Source organism: Tamandua tetradactyla, chromosome 2 (assembly GCF_023851605.1).
Source record: "Tamandua tetradactyla isolate mTamTet1 chromosome 2, mTamTet1.pri, whole genome shotgun sequence".
Classification (NCBI taxonomy): domain Eukaryota; kingdom Metazoa; phylum Chordata; class Mammalia; order Pilosa; family Myrmecophagidae; genus Tamandua; species Tamandua tetradactyla.
The window spans coordinates 194,958,497-194,985,662 of NC_135328.1; the positions used below are offsets into that span (position 1 = coordinate 194,958,497).

Here is a 27,166-nt window from a genome sequence, read left to right on the forward strand (position 1 = left end):
GTACTCGCAGAAAATCTTTATAGGATTTAACAATTTTTTAATTTATATAAACCTTAATTTCAGCAGAGGGTTGGCATAGGACCCAACCCTATGAAATCTAGCCCTGCCAAAATACCACAGAAAACTTTGTGACTTCACAATGGGCCCCCTTTGAAGCCTCATGAGAATATTTCTTTTAAAGTAGGGGTTATTCATTCCCCTGAGGGGCCACCTCCCGGAGCAAAGTGGTTTGGGAGCACAAGTAGGTGTGTGGGTTGCAGTGAACTGGAAAACATATTTCTATGTACTCCCCGTCTAAAGGAGATTGACTCAGCAAACGTGTACTGATGACCTACGGTGTGCTGGAAAGCAAAAATCTTTTTAACGTTGACTTGATTTTTAAAGAAGTAGTGTTTGGCCCAAACAGTATGTCTGTTTGCCATTTATAATTTAGTATCTGGCAAAAAAAATTTTCCTTTTGGAGATTGGTATATTTCTTCCTTTCTTGATAATAAAAGCTTTGTTTTTATGCATGTTTGTATGCTGACCTGTTCGGGCACCTAAGAAGACCACTGCCCCAAATCAAGTTTCAGATAAATGCATAACCATTTTTACAGGCGTATAAACTGCTGTCCACTTCAACTCTTTGTGTTATGGACTAGTTAGTATGCTTTTTGTCACAATAACAGCGAATCCAACTAGTCATAGTTTAAAAACAATAATGCCTTTATTGACTCATGTACCTTACATTATAGAGGTGTAGGGCAGGTTTCAGGATTGGTTGGTCCCATCATTCCACATGGTCACCAAGGACCTGTTGCCTTCCGTATCATATAATTGAAGGTTTGGTTCTGGTTTTTTTGGTGTGGATTTGCTACTGTGTGTTCATGCCATTCCTTTTTTCTAAGTGTGTTCCCTGCTATTATCGCACTCTCCCAGTATCTGTTGACCTACCTTATTGTATACTGCTTCTTTGATTTTGTCTTCACAGGCTTTGTTTCTGAAATGGAATGAAGAGCAGTCATACAGCTGCTGTCTTTTCATATAAACCTCATCTCTTCCTTTCCTTTAAAAAGGAAGTTCTCTTTTTGGATTAAGAAATGTTGTGACATTTAACAAGAATAGCAGTGTCTTTTAGAGCAAGAAAACTTAAAATATTTGATCATGAAAATGGATCTGGTATAGTGGCAAAGGCTCTGACCCTGGAGTCTAGAGCTTTGTATGAATTCTCATATCTGGCCATGACGATTTTGGATTTTATGTGTTTGGACAAGCATTGCAGCTCTCTGGGTCTTAAGTTCCTATTTTGTAAGTGGGAATTAAAAACTTCTGTTCCACGATAGCAGCAAGAATGTGAATATGAAAAACTTATAGCACAGGGCCTGCCGTAAGACAAATGCTTAGTAAATGTTTTTCAGATTTTTACATTGAACTGTTTCCTTTTGGTTCCATTACTTTCATTCAGACCTTTGGAACTGGGCCGTAAAATTCTGTGGAGAAAGCCAGTAGAACATCTTTTTCTGCCTGTCATTAAACTTCAAACCAGATGGTCATTAAAACTCGGGAGAATGTCAAGTGACTTTTCTTATGGATCTTGAATTGATAGTCATGTAAGCTGTTTGTGGTTTAGGTTGTATTCCTTATCTACTTTGCTTTTTTGTGTAAACAAAACAAAACAAAAAGATTTCACACCTTTTTTGTGCAATCAAAAGTTTAAAAAAAGTACCATAGTGAAAAACAAGATTATTGAAAATATATACTCATTCCAATTTAGTATGCTGCTTTTTATTTTCATGAATCTTTTGGTCATATCTCTATTCTGTCTCTCTGGGGATTCACAATTATTATATTTGCTTGTCACAGTCAAGCAGCATTATCAGTGGCATGAAAGTTGTTGCTGCTGCAGTTATTTCAGGCTCTGTTCCAATAGATACCGTTAAGAGCTGCCCGTTCCTGATGAAGAATTTGAAAACCTTCCATGTCAAAGTGTATCTCCTTTTTTCTACTCCTTATATCTAATCCTTGTCCTGGGATACCATAGTAATTTTTCAAACTTCTATGTTAATGGCAAAACCATTCCTTTAAAGAAAGCTTCATGAATTGGTGCTTTCCTATTTAAAACAGATTAATCTGGATATCCTAATTTGGGGTGATGCTTTCAGATGGCAGTGGAGGTTATTCAGAAATATAGGGAACTTCCATAACTCAGAGTGGAAAACTCTGAAGTCTCATTCCATTTTGTATTAGTTTTCCAATTCCTTGCTGTTCCTCTGATGCTTGTCTTATTTGACAAGCAAGTTCCTCATTGTTTTACTTACTAAGGGCTACACTAGCTGTTGCTCCATTATTGCTAGCAGTCTGCTATCAGAGGTAGAAAGTATTCCTATATCAATATTTGTGCAAAAGTTTCCTCCATCTTGGTATGTTGTCTCAGGAAAGTCATGACACCAGTTAATAGAGTCTTAAAAAAGCAATAGATCACAAAAAAATAAAAGATATGATGCAGGTTTCATGTGTAGGATACTTTTTGCTCTCTTGAATGAAATTTCTTAAGAATGGGTCTTGATACTTCTCAGAAGAGGTAATACAAATGGCCAAAAGGCACATGAAAAGATGCTCAACTTCACTGGCCATTAGGGAGATGCAAATCAAAACCACAATGAGATATCATCTCACACTTACCAGAATGGTCATTATCAATAAAACAGAAAACAAGTGTTGGAGAGTATGTGGAAAAAGAGGCACACTTATCCACTGTTGATGGGAATGTCAAATGGTACAGCCGCTGTGGAAGGCAGTTTGGCAGTTCCTCAGGAAGCTAAGTATAGAATTGCCTTATGACGTAGCAATACCATTGCTAGGTATCTACTCAGAGGACATTAGAGCAAAGACACAAACTGACATTTGCACACCAGTGTTTATAGCAGCATTATTTACAGTTGCCAAGAGATGGAAACAGCCCAAATGTCCATCAGCAGATGAGTGGCTAAACAAGCTGTGGTATATACATACGGTGGAATATTATGCAGCTGTAAAACAAAATAAAGTTATGAAGTATGTAACAACATGGATGGACCTTAAGGACATTATGCTGAGTGAAATTAGCCAGAAACAAAAGGACAAATACTGTATGGTCTCACCGACATGAACTAGCATTGATGAATGAACTTGGATAATTTCAGTTAAGAACAGAGGTCAGCAGGAGATAGAAATACGGTAGATATTGGGTAATTGAAACTGAAGGGATACAGGTTGTGCAATGGGACTGATTGTAAAAATTCAGACATGGATAACACAATACTACCTAACTGTAATACAAAAATGTTAAAAAGCTGAATGAAACTGAATGAAGAATGTGAGCATGATAGAGGGAGGAGGCCTGGGGGTGCAAGTGAAATCAGAAGGAAACATATACAATAAAGACTGAGAAAGTATAATCTGGGAACGCCTAGAATGTATAATGATAGTGACTAAATGTACAAATTTAAAAATGTTTTGCATGAGGAAGAACAAAGGAATGTCAGTAATGCAGGGTGTTGAAAATAGATGGTAATTAATATTTTAAAACCTTAACTTATATGTAAGACTAAAACAAAAAATGTGTATTTGTACACAATTTATGTTTTGACTAGTGCATTTCCTAATATAACTTATATGGACAGCTTAATTGAGCACCATAAGTACATGGAACCTTCAGTAGGACATGAGATTTTGTAGGTTTGTCCAGAGTGATGGATGCCTCAATAAATCCCAGGAGGATTTGAACAGTAAATTAAAAATTATTTGCAAAGTCCCCTTGGAGGAATAGTGAGAGAGAGGGAAAATGCAACTTCCCTAAGTGAAGAATTCTTGATATTCTGACAAGCGGGGGGACAACCGAGGCAGTAGGCTGAGCCCCCAATCTTGGGGTTTGTTCATCTGAAACTTAACCCTACAAAGGATAGATTAAGCCTACTTAAAATTAGGCCTAATAGTCATCCCCAAGAGAGCCTCTTTTATTGCTCAGATGTGGCGTCTCTCTAGCCAACACAACAAGCAAACTCGCCACCCTCCCCTGTCTGTGTGAGACATGACTTCCAGGGGTGTGGACCTTCCTGGCAACACGGACAGAAATCCTAGAATGAGCTGGGACTCAGCACCAAGGGATTGAGAAAACCTTCTTGACCTAAAGGGGAAAGAGAGAAATGAGACTAAATAAAGTGTCAATGGCTAAGAGATTCCAAACAGAGTCAAGAGGTTATCCTGGAGGTTATTCTTATACATTAAATAGATATCACCTTTTTAGTTAAGGTGTAACAGAGAGTCTGGAGGAAACTGCCTGAAAATGTAGAGCTGTGTTCCAGTAGCCATGTTTCTTGAAAATGATTATATAATGATAAAGCTTTTGCAATGTGACTGTGATTGTGGGAAAAAAAAAGAATGGGTCTTGAGTTCTCCTGTTCTGTAACCAACAGGAGGACTTACAAATGGCAGCGGAAGATACATCTCTGCTGCTCCAGGTGCTGAAGCCAAATACCGCAGTGCGAGTAGCGCCTCCAGCCTCTTCAGCCCTGGCAGCACTCTTTTTTCTTCCTCCCGTTTGCGATATGGAATGTCTGATGTCATGCCCTCAGGCAGGAGCAGACTTTTGGAAGATTTTCGAAATAACCGGTACCCCAATTTACAATTGCGGGAGATTGCGGGGCATATAATGGAATTTTCCCAAGACCAGCATGGGTCCAGGTGAGGACATACATAGCTTTGGCACTTAAGATAGCTGAAATCTTCATGCCTTAAATTCCATGCCTCACATAGACATATGCTAAAATACTATTGTCATAAAATAATTTAAACAAAATGTGCCATTTAGTTTAGGGGGATGTGGATAATGAGAGTCACCAGCTATATACCTGGTGAAAAAGGTCTTTCAGTAGTTGGGATCACATGCTTAAAACCAACCTTTCTGAAAGAGAAGCTTAGTGTTTGCACAAAGGTTGATATTTTAGAAACATTAACATAAGACATACACACATCTTTGCTATTTTAAGCATTATAAAGAATCTTTGGATTTCAAAGAGACATTATTCAGATGTAAGCTTCCTTATTAGAAAATAAGAAAGGCAACTCCCCCACTCTGTAAAAGTGAGAGTTCATAGAGGTGAGAGAGAAGAGGCTATTATAGAAAACAGGATTTTGAATTACCCTTCCCTGTTTGGCTGTTCCAGTGGGTTTCAGTAAAAGGGATCCTGGTCTGGGAAGAAAGTATAATTAAGATGATATCACCCATCCTTATTTTCTCTGTTATCTTTCTGTTTGTTTCCTTCTGACTCTGCCCAGTGAAGCAACTGCTAAAGAACCTACTTTTTAAGTTATGCCACCTTCCTACTTGGCAAGGATTTCTCATATTTGGATCTTATAGCCCAGGTTCAGAGATGACATGATTTTCCTTATCATGTCTAAAAAAGGCAAAGTGAATAGCTATTAGTTCAGAAGAAACCCTGCAGACGTTATGAATACTGCTTCATATGAATATGAGTTAAAGAATATAGTAAGAACCATAAGCTTTGAGAGTTTGTTGATCCAGGACAGCTTTTAAAGGAAAAATGACAAACAGAGTTCTCTCTAGGTTTTGCCCACCTTCACCCCTCCTCTCTTCCTACTTTTCATCACTTCTGTCCCTACTCTAATGATATATACTTTTGAAAGTTCAGTATTGTTACGGGCTACATTACACTATAAAAATGTTTCTTTTTTTCCCATTTCAACAAAATTTCCTTTCAGTAACTTCAAGGGATTGATTCAAATAACACTGAGTTTAGTATACATATGGATATATGCCTGTATACACAAACATACGTACATACATACAGAGTTTTCAGAACAAATGCATTGTGTAAGTTGAGTTACCCTTGCTTATTTCCAAGTCTTTCTCAAAAGCTAATTGCCCTTTTACTTTGCACTTTCAGATTCATTCAGCTGAAACTAGAACGTGCCACACCAGCTGAGCGCCAGCTTGTCTTCAATGAAATCCTCCAGGCTGCTTACCAGCTAATGGTAGATGTGTTTGGGAATTATGTCATTCAGAAGTTCTTTGAAGTAAGCCTTTGTTCTTTGTCTGATGTCTTTTAGAAAGTCTCCAGAGCATTTTGATTTTCTTTAGATTTTTTAGAATAGCGATCTGATTTCTGCTTAGCAGAATGAAGTATGGTAGTCTTTTGAAGCTTTTTAATGTTTCCCCAGTTCATTAGCAGGAGTCTGTCTTTTCTGTACAGTTAAATGCCCAAGCAGGTGATGCAGTGTCAGTAAGTGCTTTGAAAACCACTGTTCCCATTTAGGACCCAGCACATTATTTCTAGTTGTATGATAGTTTCATTAACCATGTCATTTGTGGAGGGCACAAATAAGATAATTTTAGCAAGATTCCAATTAAGTGTTCTGAAAAATGAAATTTTGTTTTTAAGATTGCTAGAAAATTGTCTTTAAACATCAACTTCAGTATTTTCCATCATAAACTAGGCAGGAATATTTTTAAATACTTCTTATCAAGTGATCCTTAGCCCTTTTTTTTTTTTTGTCTTCCTTATTTTACCTCCATTTGTTTGAGTAGTATCCAGTCTTTTATCATTGTCTTTGGAAAGGAATATTGAGATTTCTGGATTAATGTCTGTTACCCCTACTAAACTAAAACTTCAGACAGGCAGGGATAATTTGCTTACCATTGTAGCCCTTATGCCCGTAAGAGTAAATAACCCTAAATTAAAAATCCAGAAAGACGTCAAATGCTGAGATGAATAATTTGGTTGTGATGGAAAAATGCTGGATCTCTGCATATTACCTGCCACAAAACAAATAAATTTGCAGATATCTTACATCTTATTTATTTGATTTTGGTGAATATTAAAAAAATACATTTTCTTTGGCTCACTCACAGCGTTTACCTTCCAAAGTTTTTTCACGAACATTTAAATTTCTTAACCGTGAATTCTCTAGCTGTGGAATAAGAAAACAACTGAAACTAAGACTCTTGTATTTTTTATTTTAGAATGTCTTCTCACTGCCATTTTGTCACAATAAAAATGCAGAGATCTCCAGCTCCAGAGGCTGATGCAACTTGGGATGGTGGAATGGACAATGGGTTATAGCCATGTGATTTGGGGCAAACCAGAGAACTTACCTGAATCTTAGTTCTCTTGTATGGAACATGAAGGGGTTGGACAAGCTGAGCATTAGAAGTCTCCAGTGTCAGGATTATGCTGTACAAACTAAAATAAAAAGCCTAGGATAGAAAATCATTCTAGGTAGAGCTACATTATGTAGCCTTCCTTCTTGGATGCCGTTAATCCTTTCCCTCCTCACTCTGTAACCTTATATAAACATATCAATTCTTGAGATGATGTATAGGACATTTAATCAAAACAGAGAGTCCATGTGTGCTTTGGCTTAAATTTCCACCTATGAAGGTAAAAGAAGAGCATTTTCACCTGTTTGCCTCAGGCAACCAAAGTACTATGGATTTACTGCACAAAGTTCTTGTATTTTCCCCAGATACTGTCTAAAGAGTCTCCCAGAAATAATATTAATTTTAAAGAAAAAATACAGGGCAGATTGCCGTGGCTCAGCAGGAAGAGTTCTCGCCTTCCATGTGGGAGACCCGGGTTTGATTCCCGGTGCCTGCCCATGGAAAACAAAAGCCCTTATAATGGAGTGCAGAATCATTTAATAGTATTAATGAATTAGTGGCACCTTTGGGAAATTACGTATCTGCTTACCATCAGATACCAGTAGGAAAACTCTTATTGAGTACCTGAGAAATATTTTACCATTATAATCAGAGACTGGGAAATACCGTCTCGAGGAAACAAAGGATTTAGTTATTATAGTTGACAAGGCTGAAAGAGGTTATACCAATGGTTAATGCAGAGTAATGAATACTTTGCTTTCTCTGATTTTTTTCCACTTCTATCTAAGTAATGGATTTTCACCTACTCATTATGTCTAGTTTGGCAGCCTTGAACAGAAGCTGGCTTTGGCAGAACGGATTCGAGGCCATGTCCTCTCATTGGCACTGCAGATGTATGGCTGCCGTGTTATCCAGAAAGCTCTTGAGTTTATTCCCTCAGACCAGCAGGTAATTGTAAGTTTCCCCTTTAACTTTTCTCTTGGTGTTTGATGTTTCTCCATGGTATATGTAGTGAACCCTGTGATTCTGTCAGTCTTCACTTTTCTTTTACAGTTTTTCTTTGGTGCTTGTGGCTGCCTTTCTGTGCATGGCAAACATGAACTGTACATTTAATTTTGTGAAATTACTGCGGATGAAATATCTTGTGTTAAAAACAGTGGCTTTAAGTAATACTCTCTTTGACCAAAACTTAGGTACAGTTTTACAGGTAGGTTTTTTTGTTTTCTAAAAATTGAAGCAGGTTAAATGCTAGTAAGTTGTCATTTTCTTTCATCCAGGCCACTGAACATTTTTCTTCACTCATTCCCACTAATTCGTTCATTTCACCAATGTTCACTATGCAGTGCCTCACCTGGCACATTGACTGATACCCACTCTGTGCCAGGCATGGGCTTACAGAGCTGGCTGAGATCTGGTCCCTACCCACAAAGGATATAGTGAGGTGGGGTCAGTAATGAGAAACTGTGGTGAGCACATAGTATGCTGTGACAGCACACATGGAGACTCGTAACCTTGCCCAGCCTTTGAGGGAATGCTTCATAGAAGTCAGGGCTAAAAGAGGAGTTAGGCAGGAAAAAAAGGAGCAGAAATCTGAACTCTCGGATGCGGTGAGTGGAGAGTCGACACAGAAAATATATGAAGAGACCCACAGCCTTAGGAATTGTCACAGAGCAGGTCCACCATTGTCCCCCTCTACCCCCATAAACCCCAGAGCCCAGGAAGCAAAATAAACCCTCAGGTAGGGTATACTTGCAGTTGTGTTTGTACCAGGCAATGCTGTGAGCCATAGGATGCTTCTGATCTGAACCCTCAACTTTTGGGTTCTGAGCTCAGCCAGGCCTTCCTAATTGAGAAGGTGACCATTGTCTGGCAATGATGACCCACTTGCCCTCACTGAGAACAAAGTTCAATAATGAGAATCTTTGTTATGGACTCAGGTTCTGAGTCAGACAAGGCACCTACCTGCAATTAAAAACACAAACAGAAACTTGCAGTGGTGTTGGGGATAGCAGTTGAAGACTGAGAGTCCAAACTCCATCAAGTTGTGAGACTTACAGATATGGGAGTTAAGATGCTGGTGAATATAAAAGAAATGTTGGAGATACAGAGCAGTTTCAAATTCATTTATTCATTAGTGGGGATATAACAGTAATAAGATAGTGTTGTATGCAAGTATTTATAGTCAGGTATGAAGCTTTTTTTTGTTTTCCCCTAATGTTCAGGGGACTGCTGGTTTTAGTTATCCTTGGTATTTTTCATGGATGGTTGAATATGTCTTGTTTCATTTTCTTGTTCTTTTTGAACATGAAAGCTTCTTTCTTTTTCTTGACCATAAATGCCCACTTGTTGAAAGGAGATAGAAGTATGACAGTTTTCCAGGTACATTTATAATCTTTGCCTTCTTTCAGAATATGATAATTTGTTAGTTTGTTCCTATCTTTTCAAATTTTGTTTTCTGATTGGATGGCTGTATTGTAGTAGCTTTTTACCTCCCATTTTCTCCAAGCTATTATTCTTTTCTATACTATATTTCTGTGTATCTTTTGAATAAACTCATTGTTTTAGTGAAATTAAATCATTCCTGGGATTTTTACATCTTTTGATTCAAAATATTCAGATGCCACCTCCCCTTCATTTTGATTATAAGTAAAGTTTCTATTAATCATTCATATGATAATATTTCTAGAATTAATCATTCTTTTCTGATATTTGATTAGTTGCTTTAGGAAACTTTCCTGAGTTTCTTGTCTTTTGCTTGTTTGATCCCTGGCTTTATCATCTTGAATTTCTTTACTGAGATGATATCTTGGCGGTTTTTACATAATCAACATTTTTCATTCATAAATATCACCAATCTAAACTGGCTTTTTTTTTTTCTTTTTAACATGGGCAGGCACTGGGAATTGAACCCAGGTCTCTGGCATAGAAGGCAAGAACTCTGCCACTGAGCCACCATTGCCCACCCCTGGCTTATATTCTTTTATCATAAATACAGAGTCAGCACAGTGGAGCTGATATTACAGAGATTAGAGGCAGCAAGGACAGTAGGTACAGGTGCACAACTATGATTAGGGCGCCCAGCTTTTTGCTGCCTAAGTCCAAAAGCAGAAAGTTTGGGAAAGAACTCCATTCAAAACTCCAGAGTCTTCTTCCTGTACCCTTATCACATCTCCCATTTCCTACACACACACACGCACACTCTTTCTCTCTCTTCCTCTCTCTTCCTCTCTCTCCCTCCCTTTCCCCTTCCCCCTCCTCCCCATCTGCCCCACTAAGTGTCTGGCTTTCCCCTGTACTCTTGAGTTTGAATACTTTTTTTTTTTCCCTAAAAAAATGGCAAGAACTGCTCCTACTGGCTTTGCAGCCACTGTAGCCTTGTAGAAAGACCGTAGATGCTGGAATCATAGACTAGGGCTCGATTCAGTCACTTTCTGTATGTGGTCTTTAAGAAGTTACTTAACCCCTCTCAGTCTGAATGTCTTCATAATGTATGGGAGGGTAGGAGGTGTGGAATAATACATAATTCACAGATGTTGAGCCCAGCTGCCAGAGCCAGATTTCTTGGGCTTGAACCTTGGTGATGTCAGTCTGTGATTTTGAACAAAGCCATTTAATTTCTCTATTCCTTGGTTTTCTCATCTGTAATAATATCAAATGCATAAAATTTTTATCAGAATTCAGTGAGTTAAAACATGTTAAGCACTTAGAAGTATGCCTGGCCTAGAGTAAGTTGACTAGTCACTGTTAAAGGAATTTTGCTAACATTTGGGACAACTCAAATCCTCATATTTTATCAGATTGTTATAGTGCCACAGCTTAAGTCATACCACTTTCATTATCATGAGTTTTCTGCTTAGTAGTTTTGTGTTTGGTAAGGAAAGCATTGACTGTCCAGATGTTTGCTTGCTGTGATTCTGGTGGTGCTTTCTTTCTTTGTGTTTCCAATAGAATGAGATGGTTCGAGAACTTGATGGGCACGTCCTGAAGTGTGTAAAAGACCAAAATGGCAATCATGTGGTTCAGAAATGCATTGAATGTGTGCAGCCCCAGTCTCTGCAGTTTATCATCGATGCATTCAAGGGGCAGGTAAGATGACATAGGAAAGAAATACAGGAAACAAATCTAATGATAGTTTCCATTGTCATGAAACAGGACAGGATTTGTGGAGTGCTCTCAGGGTGCTTAAGACTGCAGTAAATATCAGTCCTGTACAGTGTGGTCAGGTTCCTAGCCGTCTCTCCCCGAGTCTCTTCCTTTAACTGTCCATGGGTTTTCTCTCTGTCGTTAGTGCAGATGTATGCTCTTGTTTGGCTGAGACACTGTCATCAAAGTTTTTAAAGTATTATTACTAGTTTCATCATTTTAAGAATAAATTTCATATTAGAAGAATAATTTTTTTCCTTTGAGTACTGTCTATATCAATAGTTGGTATTTAAAAGTTTTTACCACTTTTTAAAATTCAGATAATTTAAAGAACTAATCTTTTGGATCATGCACGTATAAATATGTCTTTAAAATAATAAGGTGTTCTTGCTTGATTTTTTTTTTTATCAAGTTGATTTGAATTGTTAAGTGACCACCACCAGATATAGCTTCTTATTTCTCTTATTCACCCATATAGTAAAAGCAACTTCCAAGCAGAGTTAGCACTTAGATATTTTCTAAGTGTTTTTCCAGAGTTGCTTCTGAATTGGCCACAGTTGTTCATTTCTTTGACCAAAAGCAGTGTCCAGACACTCTCCTAAGCTTGGTGAGGCAGGAGAATGAAACACATATTTTTGGGTATGGTAAATTGGTCTTGTTTCAGAAAAGGGAAAAAAGAATGGGAAGAACTAAGTAAATTTTTTAGGTGTAGTCATGTGTAAGCCTAGATCAAAATGGTAAGCCCATATCAAAATGAAATTTTAGAGTCCTCTAGGTTTTGGGATTTGCTCACTTAAGGCTATGGTTAAGTAGATTATAGACAGGAACTCAGGGGGTCATTGGAAGTTCCTGAGTTAGTGAAAAAAGAGTAAGTCTGTTTACTTTGAAATTACAACAAAGAAAGCGAGAAGATTAAGCCACCAATGGGAGACAATATTTACGACAGGAAAGTACCAAAAGATTGATAACCTGAATACATAAAGAACTTCAATAATCAAAGAGAACAATACAGACTAATATAAAAATAGCCCAACAGCCTAGAAGATACTGGAAAAGGTACTTAATTGTATTAGTAGTCAGGAAACTGCAAAGTAAAGAAACTCAATTGTATTAATAATCAGGAAACTACAAAAATAAAGCCACAAATGATAAACTATCTGCACCCCCCTCCATTATTGTTAAGTGGTAGTCTGCTGGTGGGAGTATATAATAGCATAACTATTTTGGAAAATAATTCAGTATCATGTTTTAAAGTTAAACGTTTATGCTAAGTTTCCTGTGATTCATTGTAGGTATATTCTCCTGGTGTAGACACATACTTAAAGAAATCTCTGCCTAAATATACGAGACATATATATTCATGTTTAGAATATATATTCTAACATTATATATATTCTAGCATTGTCTCATAATAAGAAAAAACTAAATAGTCCAAATGGCCACCTACAGAGGAATGGATAAAAAATAAATCACATACACTCACCCAATACCATACTGTATAGATATACAGAATAAACTATAGACATCCACAATATTGTAAGTGAATATTAGAAATGTAATATTGAGTGAAATAAAATAAGTTACTCCAGAATGTGTGTAACATTTTTATAAGATTAAAATTACGCAGAACCAAGTATATAGTCATTGTTTAAAGCTACATATATAAAACCATACATAACACACTTAGTACGGTGACTTGAGTTTGTATGAAATCAGTAAATGTTAGCTATTGCTATTGCTGTTTTTTTTTCTTTATTGTTGTTGTTATTCTTAATGAGAAATCTGAGACGCAAGTTGCTCCAGGCCATTCAGCTAGGAAGGGGCAGTAACAGGATTGCGTGGTCTGGATCTAAACCCTATGTTTTATATACTGCCTCAGACAAAGCATGAGAATAAGCTTTTCTTGTTTATTGCTGGAAAGCACCTTAATTAAATTCAGAGCATTGCAAAATCATTGTTCTAGTTTTGTGGAAGCAGTCAGAATTTGATCACTGCCCTTTTCTGTTTTTAACTCCATCCTTTGGAGAGGCTGTTGATTGACACTCTAGACTCACCTGTGTCTTTTGTGACCTTGAATAATTCTGTGTTCGTCTCCAGGCTTTTTGGAAAAGTCTTTTTCATCTCTGAACTTATTCATATCTGTGAATTCCCAAAATAGTTAAATTGGTTTACACAAACACACACACCCCTTTATTGTTTTTTTAGAAAGAACCTAAATGCCATATTTAGAATTTGAACTTTGAATCAAACCAGGAAATAAAATCCTGTCTCTTGTCAGTATTTGTACCACTATAGGCACATTATTTAAACCTCAAGGACCTTTAATTTTCTCATCTGTGACTAAGAAAAATCATAACTATGTCTTAGAGTCATTATAAAGATCAATAGGTTTATGTATATAAACATTTAGCACTGAAGCATGGAAAGTGGCAGCTGTCATTTGTGTCTTTCTTACTTGTGTTTGTCTGCTTTAGGTATTTGCTTTGTCTACGCATCCCTATGGCTGTCGAGTGATTCAGAGGATCCTGGAACACTGTCTCCCTGACCAGACACTCCCTATTTTAGAGGAGCTTCACCAGCACACAGAGCAACTTGTACAGGTAGTGAGAATTGCCAGTAGAGTACTTGCAGACATGGTCTTGTGCGGGTCCAGAGCATCATGTGTGTGTTGTAACATGGGTATCTGTTCTAAAAGAAGTCAGTATTAATGTGTTTAAAATGCCCTTTGAATGTTGGGGCAGGTTTCCACTTGCAAGAGTCTGGTTTGTGTATTGTGGATATGGGTAATGAATAGAGCCCTGGACCTGGAGTCCAGGGGTTCCAGATCTCCATCATGGGATAGCTGTGTCACTTTAGGCAGGGCATTTAATCTCTGTGTGTCACAGTTTCATTATCATCACATGAACTAATTGAGTTAATTATTTCTTCTAGCTTCAATACTTTTCTCTGTTTCTACCACTAAAAATTCCCTCCACGTCCTGTTAACCACTTGAACACCTACATTTGATATGTTGTATTAAAGCAAATTTTTAAATTTGTTTTTATTTTACTTGGATGTGTGAGAGTATAAACATGTTAAATATTTATTATAGGAAAATTTGAAAGCACACAAAGTAGCACCAAAATAAAATAAATTACCCATAGTTTTGGCAAACCTATTTGGCATTGGCATTTTTTTTTCTTCTGAGTATTATTTCTAGGCTTTTTACTTTTTACAACTTAAAAATAGATATTTTTGCTTCTTTTGTTACTTATACTCACTTATCCTTTCATTAAGTATTTTCACTTTAGATGATGACTACTTCTTTTGCTTTTCAGGTGATTTAATTAGATATGCATGTTTTGTTGGACATCTGGGTTTCCAGTTTTTCTCTGTAATATATAGGTGCAGTGTACAATGTGTACATTTCTCTTTCAGTTTTTTTAAGTTCTTATGTTCCTTAGTATTCAGATGAACTATTATATTCCTAGAGGGAGGATAGGTATTGATACAGATGTTGATTAGATTAATTCTCAGAACTGGTCTTCACATAAAATTTATTTCTGTTGTTGTATCTCAAATAGGATCAATATGGGAATTATGTAATCCAGCATGTGTTGGAGCATGGTCGTCCTGAAGATAAAAGCAAGATTGTAGCAGAAATTAGAGGCAATGTACTTGTGTTGAGTCAGCATAAGTTTGCAAGGTATGTGTTTTGAATTAAATGGTATTTCAGGTAGGGTTGAAAGGAATAAATTGTCATTCTCTTCTTTTTTAAAATTCTATTTTTCTCATAGTATAAATTGCTTGAAATGTCAAGTATTTCTACTGCATTAAGAAAGAAAAAACATTCCCTTAGTGAGCTCCTCACTCCCAGAGTTGACCACTTTGAAATCTAATGAATGTGTTTCTAATGAATTTAGGTTTTATACTTTGGTAAACTGACGTCATTCACTTAATTATTTGGAATCTTGAATTATTTTACTCACTTTCCTCTTTGGTACCTGATTTAAGAGACACCTTAGTATACTTGAGAATCTTTTTTCCAGTTTTTATATTGTGCTAGGACAAGAATGAATTGCACAAGTTATTCCCAGATTGTGAAAGATTGTTTAGGTAACTTAGAAACAGCAGAAACTGGAGAAGAACCTAATGGCAGTATGTATATAGCCCTACCACAGTTGATTGTGTGGTCCTTCTCAGGATATTCTGTAAGGCCGATTGCCCACATAACACACATAACATAAATTTTGGAGTATTTTCTCCTCTGATTTTTAGGATAAATTGCAAAGCAGAAGTGCTCATACAGACTTATTGTTTTGATTTGTTTTTAAATATTTTCATTGATAAATTTTTCTACACATGCATTCTATGTGTGATGTATAATCAGTGGCTCACAATACCATCATATAGTTGTGTATCTATCATGATCATTTTATAGGACATTAGTATTACTCCAGAAAAAGAAATAAAAATAAAAAAGCTCATACATACCATACCCCCTACTGCTCCCTCTCATTGACCACTAGTATTTCCATCTACCCAATTTATTTTACCCCTTACCCCCTATTATTTATTTTTTAGCCATCTTTTTTTACTCATCTATCCATATCCTGGATAACAGGAGCATCAGACACAAGGTTTTTGCAATCACACAGTCAAATCACAAAAGTTTTATCTTTATACAATTGTCTTGAAGAATCAAGGCTATTGGAACACAGTTCAACAGTTTCAGGTACTTCCCTCCAGCCATTCCAATACACCATAAACTAAAAAGGGATATCTATTTAATGCATAAGAATAACCTCCAGCATATCCTCTTGACTCTGTTTGAAATCTCTCAGCCACTGAAATTTTATTTTGTCTCATTTCTCCTCCCCCCCCTTTTGGTGAAGAAGGCTTTCTCAATCCCTTGATGCCAGGTCTCGACTCATCCCAGGAGTTCTTTCCTATGTTGCCAGGGAGATTTACATCTCTGGAATTCATGTCCCATGTAGGGGGTGGAGGACAGTGAGTTCACCTGCTGAGTTGGCTTAAAAAAAAAGAGGTTCCCTGGGTGACTCTTAGGTATAGTTCTTAGCTTATCCTTTGCAGGAATAAATTCATAGGGGCAAACGAACCCCAGGATTGAGGGTTCAACCTATTAAATTGTTTGTCCCCACTGCTTGCGAGAATATCAGAAATTCTCCAAATGAAGGAGTTGAATATTTCCTCCTTTCCCCCCTTATTGTTTATAAAATATTCATATTTGATTTGTGAAATCTTATAATACTGCAACATAGAAAATAGAGAAAAGAAATAAAAGAACCTATGGATTCAGTGTATCAATAGCCTAACCATATCAGAGTCATCTCATATTGCTTCTTTTGGACAGTTGCCAGGACCTGGGAAGCATGAGGTCAGAATTTCTGGGTTCCTGTTTACTTGCAGCTGCTGCTTACTGAATGGAAGAAGTTTGCAGTTTAAGTTCATCCAAGTCAACTGCATTGAACAAGGAAGAAAAATAATATTTTTTTGGCAGAACATAACACAACTCCATGTTTCTGCAGTGTATTCATGATATCTAGATAACAGGAAAATGTGACTATTATTGAAAAAAAAAAGCAAAAATAAAAAACCCAAAATCAATAAAGATTGATTGATCCAATCAGATTGATCCAAATTCAGATGTTGGAATTTGCAGAGAAGTCAACTATTTTAATTACATTCAAGGATGCAAAGAAAAATATATTGTAATGAATGAAAACATAGGAAATGTCATTAAAGAACTAGAAACTATGAAAAGGACAAAATAAAAATTCTAGAATTGAAAAATACAAGATTAGTAAAAGTTCACTAGGTTTGGGCTTAACAGCAGTTTAGACAGAAGAGAGGCAGTGTGAACTTGAAAATAGATAAGTAGGTGTAAACCAGTGCAATAAATGAGTGACTTTCAGACAGTTTTGATGGTGACCTAGAGTACAAAATAAAATTTACATTGTTGACTTCCTTGCACAGTTAAGTGCACAAATACATAACTGAAACAATATTGCCTGTGATTCATTGTCGTATTTTCTATTTCATTTTTAAAAAAGTCATAAATTACTAAATTGACTTCATCACCCACAAATATGTTGGGAAGTACAGTTTCTAAAACACTAGAATAATCTTTAAAGACTAAAACTGTATTGATTAAACTATATTTAAGAAGAAAGCCTTTGGCCAAGTGGGATCCCATGGTGTTATGTGATCTTCCTGCTTGCTTTCTTGAAAAACAGGTTAGTTGTGAGCAGAGTCCTCCACTCACAAGAATGAGCATCTTGTCCCCAACCCAATTTGTCCTGTTTTAATTTTGTCCACTTTCTAGGGCTACTGACCTGGAGTGCATTATTAACAGTGGATGTGGGTACAGCCCAGCCAGTGAGTCCCTAAAAAAGTGATGAATGAGTTCTTTGCTTGAACATTTGGAGATAATGACTGGCGTTTCATGTTCACTGAACCAATTCATCATTATCTTAACTCCATGATCTGCTAAGAGAGAAGTCTGTGGCTCCTAGGAGATAACTTCCATAGTGTCATACCTTCAGTCCATGTAGAATTGCACAATTCTATGGAATGAAGTTAGGGAAAAAATAAAGTTTTTTCACATCACTGTAAAAAAGACAGAGACTTGTTTAAATTAGATTTGGTAAATAATACCAGATTGGTATATAGGCCTACCTCGGAGATATTGTGAGCTCATTTTCAGACCACCTCAGTGAAACAAATCATGTGAATTTGTGTTTACACTATACTGCAGTCTATTATGTGTGCAATAATATTGTCTTTAAAGAAAAACAATATACATACATACCTTAATGAAAAAATACTTCATTGCTAGAAAATGCGAACCGTCATCCTTACTTTCAGTGAGTCATCTTTTTGCTGGTGGATGGTCTTGCCTCGATGTTGATGACTGCTGATTGAACAAGGTTGTGGTTCCTGAAAGTTGGGGTGCCTGTGACAATTTCTTAAACTAAGACAAAAATGAAGTTTGTTGTATAAATTGGCTCTTCCTTTCACAAACATTTTCTCTGGAGAATGATATGCTGTTTGATAGTATTTAACCCACAGTACAACTTCTTTCAAAATTGAAGTCAGTCCTCTCAAGCTGTGCCACTGCTTTATCAATTAAATTTACGTGATATTCTAAATACTTTGTTGTCATTTCAACAGTGTTCACAGCATCTTCACCGGAGTAGGTTCCATCTCAAGAAAATTCTCTCATCCATGAAAAGTGACTCCCCAACTGTTAAAAGTTTTATCGTGAGATTATAGCAATTCAGTCATATCTTCAGGGTCCACTTCTAATTCAGTCCTCCTGCTGTTTCCAGCACATCTGCGGTTACTTCCTCCACATGAAAGCGTATGCATAAATAAGCTCAATGTGTAACAAATATACTGAAGGGGTCCTTTATGAGCTCTCTGGAACAACACCCCATATAGCTTAGAAAACTCAAAGTGGTAATTATTCTGGTATGGCTTTTTGTGATGATTATTCAAATATCCAAAAGATTGGCCTTTGGAAGGAATTGATTCCCAAATAAGACACTGTCCCTGCCCTTCAGATTATTCCTAGAGTAGGAATCTAATCTTAATTGTGTAATTAAGATTAATGGGTTGAAGTTTCAGGAAAGTGTATTTTGCTTGGGTATGTAAGGAAGAATTTTCAACAATTAAAGCCATTCACAGGTATCATAGTTTGTCCTAGAAAGTAGTTCCTTCTGCATCATTGGAAATTTCCTTTTCTACTTGAGGGTTCCAATCAGCTCTTGCTCCAGGCTTTAATTTTTTGCAAAGCCTTCACCTACCCACTTACCCATTCATCCACTAAATATTCTGTCAAGTAAACTGCTCCGATAATAGAAATCCAAATAATATGTATTGTTCCTATATCACACAACCTCTTCATAACTGCAGAGCCCCAGATGCAAGGTAGTATAGTCTTGTAAAACTAAATATTAATAGATAATCACTCTAGGATGACAAATACCCCTTAGCATAGCTATCGTTAATAAACCTCCGTAATTCCCTAGGAACTCTAGCAAACTGATTTAACATAGCCACATTCCTTTTCTTTCCCAAGATGATACATATTTGTTAAGTGTTGAAATACTTACAGATCTGTAGGGTCCTTCTTAGACACATAAGGGGACAGCATGAAGTGGTTGAACCAGTGCCATGGGTCCTGGCTGGTTTTAATTTCCTTCATACAGGAAGTCTCCAGAGCTTCTGTTAAATGTCAAGCTCTGTGCTTGGCACTAGGGATCTAGACTTAAGATTTGTCTCTGGCCCCAGTTCCTCATAGAAGTGTCAAAAGGATTGATAGATTTTGTTGATTGTGTTGAAATAATTGTTAACCAGTCCTGTGAAGTTTTTGTAAGTCCCTTAATTTATCAGGAGTCCTCATTTGTTAATTTAGAAGGTTAGGTCAGGTATTCCTATCTATTCCTATCCTTGATTCAGATTGGAAGCCACAGATAACAGTCATGGAGAATCTCATAGATTCAAACAGTTGCTGAATTAATCTTCAAGAAGTGTTAGCTCCCTTTCACTGCTGATTCTGAGGTCAGGGCAGAGACTGGACAAGCCTCAACCTGAAAGAGGGCTCTCTCTTATGAGTTGCCCCTGGATTTGTCTCTTTACAGCAATGTTGTGGAGAAGTGTGTCACTCATGCCTCACGCACAGAGCGCGCTGTGCTCATCGATGAGGTATGCACCATGAATGACGGTTCCCACAGTGCCTTATACACGATGATGAAGGATCAGTATGCCAACTACGTGGTCCAGAAGATGATTGACGTGGCAGAGCCAGCCCAGCGAAAGATTGTCATGCATAAGGTAGGCTAGGTTGGCCAGGGTCTTACCCAGAGAGAAAGTGCACAAACCCTTGGGCTCTTCACAGTTGAAAAACACAAAGAAGGGTGACATCTGGCTTGTTTTTGAGGTGTTGTCAGTGGACTATGTCTTATGCTGTATCCCTTTTTCTTTTTATACAGTGGCCATTGTCCCCTCAGTAACGTACTGATGTGAAATGTTCTCATACAGTAAATTTGAGGTATTTCCCTGATCTTTAGTCCATGTTTCTAGTCCTCAGATCCTGTGCTCTGGGAGGAGACCAGCTAATCAGCCCAACAAATCAATCTGCTTGCCCTATTTCCTTTCTCCCCCTCATATCCGTTTATTTCACCAACATTTACTTTTAAAAAGTCCCTTAGTGGGCTACTCAGTGACCCATCACCCACTCTGTGCCAGACATGGGCTCACAGAGCTGAGACGTGATCCCTACATGTGAAGAAGACTGTGATGTAGGGATAACAACTAGAAACCATGGTGAGCACACAGTATGTTGTGGAAGCACATAACGGGAGATTCAGCCCTGTCCAGAGTCTTTGAGGGAATGTTTCATAGAAGTCAGAACTAAAGAGGAGTTAGGCAGGAGATAAAGGAACAGGTGCCGTGAGTCGAGAGACGGCACAGAAATACCTGAAGAGGCCCATGGCCTCAGGAATTGTCAACAGAGCAGGTCCAGCTGGCTCCCCATACACCCCAGGGCCCAGGAAACAAAACAAACCCTCAGGTAGGGTATGCTTGCAGCTGTGTTTGTGCCAGGCAATGCTGTGAGCCATAGGATGCTTCTGATCTGAACCCTCAACTTTTGGGTTCTGAGCTCAGCCAGGCCTTCCTAATTGAGAAGGTGACCATTGTCTGGCAATGATGACCCACTTGCCCTCACTGAGAACAAAGTTCAATAATGAGAATCTTTGTTATGGACTCAGGTTCTGAGTCAGACAAGGCACCTACCTGCAATTAAAAGCACAAACAGAAACCTGCAGTGGTGTTGGGGATAGCAGTTGAAGGCTGGGAGAGTCCGAAGTCCATAAAGTTGTGAGACATAGTGGGGTAAGGTGCTGTGAAGTGAGAAGGAGTGTTGGAGACAGTCAGCAGTTTGAGGGAAGTGGGGTGTCCTTTCATTCATTTAACCAATATTCCTGAAGGGCGTACTCTATACCAGGCCCTCTTCTCAGCTGGGCTTTATTGGTGATCATGCAGTATTGTGCTGAAGAGTTTCAGTAATGCTGAAGAAATACTGGGACAGTGTAAGGAATGTGGCAGGGTGCCTTTGCTAATGTGGGAGTACAGAGAAGTCTCAAGGGAGAGACATTTGAATACAGCCTGGAAATCTTTCCAGGAAGAGAGAATCAGATGTGTAAAGGTTTGGAAGCAGGAGACAAAATTAAAGGAAGTGCATTATGGTAGGATTGTGGTGAGAAAAATCAGATTTTACGTTTCAAAAAAATTGCTCTAGATGATGAATGGGCCCTGTAATTTGGAGGAGGGGAGATAGTGGGAGATGATGGAGCTGGGAGACTAGATTAGAGTCTGTTAAAATAGTTAAGCGAAGAGATTATAATGGCATGGAAGTGAAAACAGTGGGGAATCAGAATTGATAGGGTTTAGTAGTTGATTGATTAATGGGTGTTGAGAAAAGGGGAAGAATCTCAAGAAAATCCCTTTTAGATTTTCAGGTTTTTTGCCAATAGGTGGTGCCCTTTTCAAAGAGAAGAAACATTGGAAGAGGAACAGGTTGATTATACTTTGCCTTACATTAAATGAAATAAAAGAGATGTTCACACTGTGTGTGCTTGGTTTGCTAAGTGTTTTTGTCTGGAAGAGGGGTGTAAATGTTAAGTGGCTTGACTCATCAGTTAGCTAGTCCCAGGGCTATAGAGGTGAATTAATTGAGTTTTGCTTAGTTTCTGGAAAGGGAACTATCAGCAGTCAAAAATGAGGACCTTGAACCTCAAGTTCTAAGGATAAACAGTAGCCAAATACGTAGTCCTCAGTTCAGCCAAATGAAAATGCAGCATTACATCCTTTTTTATAAATGAGTTTAGGAAAGTTGGGCAAGTTGTCTGGGTCACACAGCTCTGGAGTAGAACCAAGGACTAATTGTTATCAGGTTTCCCATATAGGCGCTTAGGTGGGAATATGATATGTGTCCTATGTGGAATGCAGAAGTGGTGTCTAGATCTACTTGACCCTTCCTTTCTTTGGGGGCCTAGCTAAAGAGATAAAATTGTTGTCTTCATGGCGCTCCCAGAGCAGGGCCTCCTTCTACCTACCTGCTCTGTGGTCTATTTGTCTAGTGTGTTTAAGCATGCAAGTCCAAGTTTGGGTGGGGAAACAGGACGATAAGCCATAGTCCTTAACTGTCTATGTGGAAAATCTGATGATTAAGCAAATAATTCCAAACATGATGTTATGTGGTGTAACTTCCAAGCTCCTTGAACTTACTGAAAAGGAAAAGTAGCTCTAGAGGAAGTACCCCTTGAGTTGTCCGGGGTATGCAGAACTTCTTGAAGTGGATCAGCTCAGAGAGTGGACAACAAAAGAGAATCCTTGTCAAGGTGAGCAAGAGTTTGAGTTGGAGAGGGTGAGAGATGAATTGGCATCATAGGCAGTACTGTGAGAGCACAGTAGGGAAAACTTCCGGAAGAGCCAGGCAAATTGGGTTCAAATAGCTCTGTTCTTCCTTACTAGCTATTTGACCTTGGGTATGAGTGACTTAGCCACTTTGTGCCTTCCTTTCTTTCCCCTGTAAAATAGGGATGATAATCACAGTTACTGTGTAAGGATAATTAAATTAAATGAACAGTGCCTGGGTCTTAATGTTAGTTTTTATTGTTGTCATTATTTGCTTTTTATGATTTGCCGTGAATTGGAGAAACAGGGTCAGTTGGTGAACTCAGGATTCATGGCGCCCTGAAATAATCCCCCTTGTTCCTTACACAGAGCCAGAGGTACATGTGCATGTGCCTCTAGGGAAGTGCTGTGCTGGTGGTGGGTGGTGGATGATGTGGTTTGTCAGTTAGTCAGTATTGTCCTGGGAGTGGTCCATGGCTGTCCAGCCTCCAGAGCCCTCGTACCCTGTATCAGCTCCAGATAGGAGCTACTTTCCTCTTCTGCTGGCTCACAAAAGCTGAGAGAATTTAGCTGAGAAAAAGGTGTGGCTATGGGTGGTGTATGTGTGTACATGGGCTGTGCACTGAGTCTATTTTCAGGCATGCAAAACACTAACTGTCCTTTCTCCTCAGATCCGGCCCCACATCGCAACTCTTCGCAAGTACACCTATGGCAAACACATCCTGGCCAAGCTGGAGAAATACTACATGAAGAATGGTGTTGACTTAGGACCCATCTGTGGCCCCCCTAATGGTATTATCTGAGGCAGTGCCCCCTTCTCTCCCATTCCCATTGACCTTACTGGCTCACTGGCAAATTCAACCAGCAACCAGAAATGTTCTAGTGTAGAGTCTGAAATGCTTAAGTGGTTGTTCTAGGATTACCCCCCTCAAAAAAAGGAATTGAATCCACAAGTGGAAAAACCTTTGTAAATTTGTTTAATTTTATTACGCATAACATGTACTAATTATTTTTTTTAATTGACTAATTGCCCTGCTGTTTTACTGGTGTATAGGATACTTGTACATAGGTAACCAATGTACATGGGAGGCCACATATTTTGTTCATTGTTGTACCTATATTCCACATGTGGAAACTTTCAGGGTGGTTGGTTTAACAAAAAAAAAAAAAAGGTTTAAAAAAAAAACAAATTAAAAAAAGGTTTTTAACTCATTTGCCTTGCCGGCAATTTTTGCAAATAGCTCTTCTCCCCTCATTTTAGTAAAAAACAAAAATGAAACAAAAAAACCTGAGAAGTTTGAATTTTAGTTAAATGACCCCAAGCTGGCATTTAACACTGTTTATAAAATATATATATATATATATATATAAAATAAAAAGTGTTTCAGAGTTGCTAAAACTTCAGTTTATGACATTAAGTTTATGAAACTTCTAAAAATTGCTTTTTTGGAGACTATATTATGATAAAAGAAGATAGTGTAGTCTGTTTTTTGAGGAGGAGACATGAGCACCCCAGAATGTCTTTCAAGGCCGGCGGGTGTAATGTTTACTGCCTACTGGATTTTTTTCTGTTAACAGTGAAAGGCAAAATCTGATTATTTAGCATGAGAAAAAAAATCCAACCCTGCTTTTGGTCTTGCTTCTATAAATATATAGTGTATACTTGGTGTAGACTTTGCATATATACAAATTTGTAGTATTTTCTTGTTTTGATGTCTAATCTGTATCTATAATGTACCCTAGTAGTCGAACATACTTTTGATTGTACAATTGTACATTTGTATACCTGTAATGTAAATGTGGAGAAGTTTGAATCAACATAAACACGTTTTTGGTAAGAAAAGAGAATTAGCCAGCCCTGTGCATTCAGTGTATATTCAAACCTTTTATGGTCGTAGATAGTGTTGTATATTGTAAATTGTAATTTCAACCAGAAGTAAATTTTTTTTTCTTTTGAAGGAATAAATGTTCTTTATACAGCCTAGTTAATGTTTAAAAAGAAAAAAAAATAGCTTGGTTTTATTTGTCATCTAGTCAGACAGTAGCGAAATCCTTTCTAAATGTTATTCAAGATGATTCAGTTCACACTAGTGTTTTTTTTTAATCCTTAAAAAGTAATGTTTTGCTTATTTTGTGACAGTCAAAAGGACGTGCAAAAGTTCAGCCCTGCCCTAGCTTTCCTCACAATCAGAGCCCCACTCACCTTGTAAAGTGTGAATTGCCCTTCTTTTTTGTACAGAAAATGAACTGTATTTTGCATTTTGTCTACTTGTAAGTGAATGTAACATACTGTCAATTTTCCTTGTTTGAATATAGAATTGTAACACTACACGGTGTACATTTCCAGAGCCTTGTGTATATTTCCAATGAACTTTTTGCAAGCACACTTGTAACCATATGTGTATAATTAACAAACCTGTGTATGCTTATGCCTGGGCAACTATTTTTTGTAACTCTTGTGTAGATTGTCTCTAAACAATGTGTGATCTTTATTTTGAAAAATACAGAACTTTGGAATCTGGTTTTGTCCATTATTTTAGCTCCTTCCCACCTAAACCCCCTTCCCCCCCAATAGTGTCTTAGTATAGCCCTTGCTTGTGCTTCTCTTTCTGTTTTCGTTTGTTGCTTTTGCTTTGGGAAGGCGGGGGGGGGGGGCGGGGGCGGGTAAAGTAGGGCAAATGTGTAAAAATTTTGGCACAAAATTTTGGTTTAGCCTGTGTAGTGCTTTTAAAGTCAAGAAATTCCATACAGAGACCCAGATTTCCAATTTATTTGGAGAAATCAGAATGTTCACCTCTCTGGGTCTTACTCACCGATCACAAGGATCAAAAAGTCTGTTCTCTAACCCGTTCTTTACTGGTGCTCTTTATTCGTTTACTCTTAGCTCTCTAGCCTCTGCAGCATTCGTTTGTGATCCCTGGGGATTAAATTAGAATCCAATGAATTATAAATGTCTCCCAGCTCAGCTAAGTGCTAGGGTGCATCTAATTTTTCAAGGTGATGCAGTAAATAATATCTGGGTTGCTGTGTGGACTGAGTTTCCCCTCCTCCCTCTTCTGTTGGTCTGTTCCTGTTCTCACCTGTACAACCCATGCCCACACACTGATGCTGGCCCACATCTGTCCCAGGTTCTTAATTTACCTTATCCTCAAGTGAGGAACCTCCAGCTTTTAGTACAAGAAGTTCCAGTTCAATTAAGGTACCTGATGTCTATGCCTGAGGTTGTCCACTTTCCTTTCCCCACCACCTTTGCTTCAGAAGCAGCTTTGCAAAAATTATCACTGAAACTTCAGTGTTGGCAACTACAGAGAGGGCTCAGCCAGGGAGGCCTCGGTCTCGGAAGGGCAGCTGAGGATCCATACCAGCCCTTGATCTGGAAGTGCAGCCCCAGGGTGGCTGCAGAAGGAACTTAACTCAAGGGTAAGGTGTAGTCAAGTGTAGCTCCTGTAATTGGGGAGAGGAAGAGGAAGCTAAAATAATGCAGGTTTCAAGTCCAGGACCTGGTTTTGTTATCAGCAGCTGTAATCAAGTTCTTGCAGTAGCCAGCATTGGTTTTCCAGAGATAGTTGGAGGCAGTGAGGCGTCCAGGACTCTGGAAACCTGTTGGAGGCACTGTGAACTGTGACTGACTGGAAGGCTGATTCAGGGCTCTAGATTCAGATGGACCTGGGTTTAAGCATGGATTCTGCCATTTACTGTGTGCCTTTGAGTAAGTTAATTCACTTTTACCAAGTGAATCTTTGACCAAGTTCTTTGCTGGAAATAGGTTTTATGTATATGTCATCTATATATGTCTGTGTATATACTTAAGCCTGTGAAGTGGTTCTCTCATCATGTTATGGGAAGTGCTGGCTATAAAGACATTACGGTTGTACTAGATCCTTGCAGAGGCAGTGTGCGCAAGTGCAAAGTTGAAAGGCTTAGGTGCTTAGATTTGTTTCTCCCATTGCCTCCTGTCTTTGTGACACTGGGAAAGTAATTTAGCCTGTGTGAGCCTCATTTTTCTCTTCTATAAGATGGGGCTCTAGTAAAAGAGAACAATTAAATAAATGTCTTGCATCTGGCACATATTGGACAATCACATGTTGGTTTTCTCCTCTCCCCTGGGATATCTGTACTTTGTACTCAGGTTTTATCTCTTCTATTATTACTCGCTTAAGTGGTAGCAAAGCAAGGAACCAGTTTAGAAATGTGATTACTTCTACCCCCATGCCCCACCCCTTATTTCAAGCCCAATATGAGGCTTGGGGAACATGTAAGCTTTTGAGTAAGACAAATGTGGGGCTTAATTCCAATTGCATTTGATTGCCTGGGAGATCTCTTTGAGCCCAGTTTCCTTCTCTGTAAAGTGAAAATAATAGTACCTGTGTCAAAGGTCCACTGTGAAGATTAAATGAAATTATGTAGCTTAGTACAGTACCTGGCTTATAAATCTAATTGATTTAGTTAATGATAAGTCA

General features: G+C 38.1%; 1 protein-coding gene and 2 non-coding genes across 18 annotated transcripts in view; all 3 read left to right on the plus strand.

Moving 5' to 3' along the window:
- Positions 1-25,227, plus strand: part of PUM1 (pumilio RNA binding family member 1) — a 148,115-nt gene extending 122,888 nt beyond the window's left edge. For 13 of the 16 annotated variants that reach the window (XM_077150529.1, XM_077150522.1, XM_077150530.1 and 10 more), the window contains 8 exons: positions 4,434-4,701; positions 5,925-6,054; positions 7,958-8,092; positions 11,087-11,224; positions 13,756-13,881; positions 14,846-14,967; positions 19,928-20,120; positions 23,378-25,227. In XM_077150529.1, coding sequence (XP_077006644.1) covers positions 4,434-4,701; positions 5,925-6,054; positions 7,958-8,092; positions 11,087-11,224; positions 13,756-13,881; positions 14,846-14,967; positions 19,928-20,120; positions 23,378-23,509 — 1,244 coding nt within the window. In that variant the 3' untranslated portion in view covers positions 23,510-25,227. The other 3 variants (XM_077150523.1, XM_077150526.1, XM_077150528.1) reach the window with 2 other exon arrangements.
- LOC143675356 (small nucleolar RNA SNORD103/SNORD85) lies at positions 9,004-9,088 on the plus strand. Its single transcript, XR_013171582.1, has one exon. It is a non-coding gene; the product is annotated as a small nucleolar RNA SNORD103/SNORD85 (small nucleolar RNA).
- Positions 20,987-21,071, plus strand: LOC143675358 (small nucleolar RNA SNORD103/SNORD85). The gene has a single exon (XR_013171584.1). It is a non-coding gene; the product is annotated as a small nucleolar RNA SNORD103/SNORD85 (small nucleolar RNA).
- Positions 25,228-27,166: the final 1,939 nt, after the last annotated feature.